The 6,920-nt window shown below is 48.6% G+C and overlaps 1 protein-coding gene across 1 annotated transcript; it reads left to right on the forward strand.

Annotated features, from left to right (window-relative positions):
* Window positions 1-638: 638 nt before the first annotated feature.
* LOC138642319 (uncharacterized) lies at window positions 639-6,090 on the forward strand. The gene is made up of 4 exons (XM_069730419.1): window positions 639-734; window positions 3,774-3,969; window positions 4,117-4,276; window positions 5,056-6,090. The coding sequence occupies exons 2-4, from the start codon at window positions 3,816-3,818 to the stop codon at window positions 6,071-6,073; spliced, it is 1,332 nt and encodes a 443-aa protein (XP_069586520.1). The 5' UTR covers window positions 639-734; window positions 3,774-3,815; the 3' UTR covers window positions 6,074-6,090.
* The last annotated feature ends 830 nt before the right edge of the window (window positions 6,091-6,920 follow it).

Consider the following 6,920-nt stretch of genomic DNA (forward strand, 5'->3'; position numbering starts at 1 on the left):
TGAACGGTATATACAAATACTCGGTGAATACCACTATTATCATTTGCTATTAATGAGCCTTAGATGTGGAAATTATGTAAACATCATAGACGGGTGCTGACATATATACGGTTTATATTGATGAGCTTTAGTGCTGTTCATACACTTCGCCCCATTGGGATGCGGTCATTGCATTTATTACACATGTATAGCTTTATTTATAACATATACCACTAAAGTACAGTTAATTTGCTGTATAATATATATAAATAACTGTGGCTAGACGCAGCTATAAGTGTCTCTGTGCTCTGACATTATTCCTCAGGTGGTTGCATAGCAACGGTAAACTGTGACAAGCGCAGTCACATATCTGTTCCGCGCTCCATTATTATGTCTATCTTATTGGCGATCAGCCTGTTACCTAGTTTATTTGGCATCTGTATATGCGCAGTTACATAGATGGGGAGCGCTTGTCCCTTTCGTTCATATGCACTGTGGGAAGTGTGATGAGATGTTTCACATGGTAACGGTAAATTTTGAGGAGCGCATCTACATATCGGCTCGGCGCTCCACAACTAATGTCTACTTCATTGGTGATCAGTTCAGCGCTTAGCAATAGTTTTCCTGGACATGCGCAGTCATACAGACAGGGTGCGCTAGTCTCTTCCGGTCACATGTACTGCAGGAAGCGCGATGAGGTGCGTCCCACATGTCAAGCACGCCGGCACCATCAGTGACGCTAGAGCATATGTGAGGTATTCACTTTAAATATGAATGAGTCCCTGAATATGGGACGGGCTGCGCTTTGAAAACATGGCGTCCCACACATATGTGGTTATGTATGAGTACATCGCTAATGCAGAAATGGGTCGTCCATGTTGTAGTGGCCTTTAATTATACCTTTAGGAACATCATTCAATTTGAGCCGCATGTCATCCTCTAGGGTTAGGTATTCTTATTTCCTGTTTAGTGGCTATCGGTATCTATATAAGTGTGAGTTTCTGAATGACTCCATGACACATCCATTCATCTATGCCTCCTGATGAACCGTTAGGTGAAACGCGTTGAGGCGCATTATGACATCTTCCAAACGATGAGTATCATTTCCTTGCTAACTGCTCCATAGCTATATTACACGTTATCAGACTAAAATGATCAATTAAGTTAAGATGGTTTATATATATGGGCTATCTAATGACATCTAAGGTATTTTTCTTTATGTGACCTCCAACTGTGTGTAATATCAAAGCATACTAGTGTATGTAGGCACATAAAGGACTTTTTCCCAAATTATTTGGATATATACTTTTCCATTGCTTCTGCATATGGGCATAGTCTGAATTCCAGCTAATGTGTTATCCTATCAGTATACCTGCCATATCGTGTCTTATTATATTAGGTTAATTGTGTTGCATTAAAGTAATGAATACGGCTGTGTCTCCACTCCCATAGGTTTGGAGTGCATATTAATTACTTTAATGAGCGGTACCACGTGACCGCTGAACACAGGAAGAAGCTGCCGGTCCCAAGACAACAGAGAAATGCAGGGATGTGCAGCCACAGCCCGAGCAGGGTAAAGAGGATGGGGGAGGACGGAGAAGGGCGATAGGAGCAGCACGGTGGCGCAGTGGTTAGCACTACAGCCTTGCAGCGCTGGGGTCCTGGGTTCTAATCCCACCCAGGACAACATCTGCAAAGAGTTTGTATGTTCTCTCCGTGTTTGCGTGGGTTTCCTCCGGGCACTCCGGTTTCCTCCCACATTCAAAAGACATACTGATAGGAATTCTAGATTGTGAGCCCAATCGGGGACAGTGATGATAATGTGTGCAAAAACTGTAAAGCGCTGCGGAATATGTTAGCGCTATATAAAAATAAAGATTATTATTATTATTATTATTATTATAGGAGGACAGAGAAGCCATGCTCACAACAGGGGGAGGACGGAGGAATACACACAACTGGGGGAGGACGGTGGAGCCATGCACACAACAGGGGGAGGACGGAGGAGCCATACACACAACAGGGGGAGGATGGAGGAGTGCACACAACAGGGGGAGGACAGAGGTACCATGCACACAACAGGGGGAGGACGGAGGAGTCATGCACACAATGGGGAGGACGGAGGAATGCACACAACAGGGGGAGGATGGAGGAGCCATGCACACAACAGGGGGAGGATGGAGGAGCCATGCACACAACGGGGAGGAGCCGGCACACAATGGGGAGGACGGAGGAATGCACACAACAGGGGGAGGATGGAGGAGCCATGCACACAACAGGGGGAGGATGGAGGAGCCATGCACACAACGGGGAGGAGCCGGCACACAATGGGGAGGACGGAGGAATGCACACAACAGGGGGAGGATGGAGGAGCCATGCACACAACAGGGGGAGGATGGCGAGCCATGCACACAACAGGGGGAGGAGCCATGCACACAACAGGGGGAGGATGGAGGAGCCATGCACACAACAGGAGGAGGAGCCATGCACACAACAGGGGGAGGACGGAGGAGCCATGCACACAACAAGGGGAGGACAAAGGAGCCATGCACACAACAGGGGGAGGATGGAGGAGCCATGCACACAACAGGGGGAGGATGGAGGAGCCATGCACACACCAGGGGGAGGATGGAGGAGCCATGCACACACCAGGGGGAGGATGGAGGAGCCATGCACACACCAGGGGGAGGACGGAGGAGCCATGCACACACCAGGGGGAGGACGGAGGAGCCATGCACACACCAGGGGGAGGACGGAGGAGCCATGCACACACCAGGGGGAGGACGGAGGAGCCATGCACACACCAGGGGGAGGACGGAGGAGCCATGCACACAACAGGGGGAGGACGGAGGAGCCATGCACACAGCAGGGGGAGGACGGAGGAGCCATGCACACAGCAGGGGGAGGACGGAGGAGCCATGCACACAGCAGGGGGAGGACGGAGGAGCCATGCACACAACAGGGGAGGACGGAAGAGCCATGCACACAACAGGTGGAGGACGGAGGAGCCATGCACACAACAGGTGGAGGACGAAGGAGCCATGCACACAACAGGGGGAGGACGGAGGAGCCATGCACACAATGGGGAGAACGGAGGAGCCACACACACCACAGGGGTAGGATGGAGGAGCAGGGCCAGCTCCAGGTTTTCATGTGCCTTGGGCGAAAGAGTCCTGGTGGGCCCCTTTAACACATACCACAATTCATAATGCACAGATACAGCAGAGAAATATAGGGATAGTACAATGCCAAATATTTCACTTACTTCTTCCATTACATGAGTGCTATCTATTGTACATTCTATTAGAAAAAATAGAGACCGCGCATAGGGAGGACACTGAGAAAGGAAGGAATGTGACAAAACAATGAATGCAATGTCATAAAATGGTCCCAAAGAATCCCCTAAATCGTTGAAAGCCCCCTAAACAGGTGAACAGTCACCAGAGATTGGTCCAAGCAAAATAACTAATGGGATAGTATGGGCATATAAGCAGACACGCTCCGGACTCACATGAACAGGCAAGGCCCACAACCATATATCATAAACGTACCCCTAACTTCTAAGTGTCACATGGGGGAGTGGTATATGTACCCGACAGTATGGATGTATACCAGGTCGTAGTTCAGGCGCCGATGGGCCCAATGCAGAGCTGAGCGTGGCGCTGCAAGATGAAGTGACCACCGTCAGATGTGGAGATACGGTGAGGGTCTGCAGGTATCCGGTGCGAAACTGCACCGGAGGTTGGGAGAACAATTTTTATCTTGCAAACATTAATATTTTCCAATTATTCTAGATTTCACAACAGGCCCAAGATGAACCAATCGACATCGACCTCATGGTTGCATCCATACAGGAGCGTGGCCCGTTGTGGGACAGCCGTGACCCCCGGCACACGGACCAGGGCGTGTTGCGCCGTATGTGGGTTGAGGTGGCAAAATCGCTGTGGGATGGCTTCGACAGCACTTCCCCCGCGGTCAAAGATAAATTTCGTAAGTATTGCCGAAATGCTGCTCTGACCCATCATGCCAGGATACACAACCGTCTGTGATGTCTTCTATTGGGATTGCACACGGTTGCGTTATCAATTTCAATATTTTCTCTCAACCTTAATTTTTTTTTTTTTTACTTTAACACAGTTAAAAAATTGAAGACCAGATGGCGCTCCATGAAGGACCGTTTCAAGAGGGTCATGAAAAAGGAGGGACAGAGTCGTAGTGGTGCTGCAGCTTCAAGGACCTCAATATATAAATACAGTCGTATTCTGCAATTCCTGCGACCGGTCCTTGAAAGCCGAGAGTAAGTATAGTACCTATTCCCACACCTCGTTTGGAAAACATGCATATTCATGTAGTATATTTCCCAGCCACGTAGTTTATTGCCCAGCCATTTATTTTGGCATGTACGAAGTATACAGCACACAGACAGATAGTAGATTGGCCAGGCCCGGGCAATATTTCATAGTGGAGTAGTATATTGCCCTTCCAGGTTTATCACAGATTAAAAAAAAAAGGAAAAATATAATAGACACGGCATACCTTCTACTCCAAGGCAGGTTATGTTCCCAGGGTTGCTCAGCTCGCAGGACCTGTGATGACGTCTCGGTCACATGACCGTGACGTCATGGCAGTTCCGACGATAAGCGTAATTGTCGGGCGTTACAAACGCCAAACATGAGTGGGTATTTAGTAAAAAATAAATGTATTCTATTTTTAATATTGATGCGGCATATGCAGTGTCAATATTAAAAATTGGTTAACATTAACGGCGGCAATGGATACCGCCGGTAAGTTAATTAATGACAGGGGAGTATGCGGGCGACGGGCATTCACTGCGGGGAGTAAGGAGCGGGCATTTTAATCAGGCCTGTGACCCGCGCTGATTGGTCGCATCAGCCATGTCAGGCAGCTGGCCGGTTTAATCAGCAAACCGTTACGACTGACAGACTGAACTAACCCTTAACAGTTATGTTAAATTATAATTTTATAGTGTGTGATGCAATGTTAACTTTTACACAGGTGGTGACGAATGTGAAATGTTATATTTTGTATACTAATGGTTTCCTTATGTTTTCACAGAACACACAGCAGCACCCGCGAGCCTGTCCGGCTCTCTGGAGCGGTCCTTCGTGAATCGCCATCTGACCCGTCACAGCCACCCCACAGCGAGAGCAGGTCTGCACCACTATCTGGCAAACCGGCAGCCGGTCCATCAGATGTTCCCCTGGCCGAGGCCTCTGTCGCTCCTTCCTTCGGGTCTTCCCGACAGCGTCAGCGGGCCTCGGACAGGCCGCTACTGCCCGAATTTTTGCATTTGAGCACGGTCTTCCAGAATTGTTTCAAGGCGCTGGGCAATAGAATGGACACAGCTCTGTCCAATATCGACCGGCATCTTCAAACAATGGAATCGGAGCTCTCGAGGCCGGCCAAACATTTTTTTAGTGCCATTGAGAAGGGCATGGTGGAACATCTTACGCCAGAACTCCAGATTTCGGTGATGCAGGCCTGCAACAATGCATACGTAACTGCTCTGCAGCAGGCTCGGGTCATGCAGTCAGCAACTACAATGCTCGGAGTGCCATCGCTGGCAAGCATGGCTCCGACTCCTGCTGCAGAGCACCAACACAGAGCTCCGCGTGCCAAGGGCCACCGCCACCATAGAACAGAGCCCCAAAGTTCTGCTCCTGCCAGGCCTTCAAGGGCACAAAGACGGGAAGCCGAACCACACCCAGAGGGAGAGGGGAGAAAAAGAAAGAAGACCAGAACTACAACGGCGGCTATGGCTGCTCCAAGAACTAGCACACCCAGTACTCAGCCTGGGTCTACCCGGAGCAGGAGTAGTCATAGCCAGTCCACATTGGCTAGGACACTGGTCGTCCCTCCTCCCTCACCTCCTGCGTTGGCATTATCGCCACCATCTACAGGCTGGACTGACGTCGGCATCCCGTCCAGGGTCTTACAATATGGTGGTTCCTCTCCCTCGTCCTCCTCCTCGTTCTCCTCAACCCACACCCAAACTGGAGGATATCAATCCCCCTTTGTCGCTGAAGTTAATACACCTTTACCTTTACCCATTTTTTCTTTGTGTCCCCATTAATAAAACTGTTTATTTTAGACAAAGAAACTCCGTATTTTTGATCAAATTAAGTTTGCACCAAATCACACCGTGCGCCGTATAAACAAATCTTGTGTTTGTAACACCTGATGTGCAATGTCTGACACAATTTTATCAATTTTTTGTTCGAATTTTTTTAGGGCTGGCTCTCATTGTACTATGAGATGTTACAAACACAAAGAGCATTTCACAATATATCAATTTTAAAACCTACCGTAAAGGTACCATCACACAACGATTTCATTAACGATATAGTTGTTTTTTGTCACGTAGCAACGTTATCTTTTCTGAAATCGTTATGCGTGACAGCGACCAACGATCAGGCCCCTGCTGGGAGATTGTAGGTCTCTGCGAATGATCAGGACCTTTTTTGGGTCACTGATCACACGCTGTCATTGTTGGATCGGCGTGTTTGACACCGATCCAGCAATGTCTTCGCTGGAAACCAGGGAATATCGGGTTACTAGCGCAGTGTTTTACCCACTCAAAAAAGTGAAAAATACCAAAAAATACTACATACTTACATTACGGTGTCTACCACGTCCCTCGCCGTCATCTTCCCGCAGTGACTGACACTGTCATTCCCGGCCGTAAAGTAAAAGCAGAGCACACCGTTGACCTAAACGCTGTGCTGTGCTTTAGGGCTGGCACAGTGCGGAAAGCTGACGGCGATGGACGTGTCACACACCGGAATGTAAGGTTTTTTTTTTACATTTACAATGGTAAACGGGAAACATCGTGAGTGCGGCCCTGCGCTTCATAACACAATGTTTACCCAGATTACACGGGGACTTGGTATTTTTTGGTCGCTGGATAGCTGTCTGTGTGA

Source organism: Ranitomeya imitator, chromosome 6, assembly GCF_032444005.1.
Source record: "Ranitomeya imitator isolate aRanImi1 chromosome 6, aRanImi1.pri, whole genome shotgun sequence".
In the NCBI taxonomy this organism is placed as follows: Eukaryota; Metazoa; Chordata; class Amphibia; order Anura; family Dendrobatidae; genus Ranitomeya; species Ranitomeya imitator.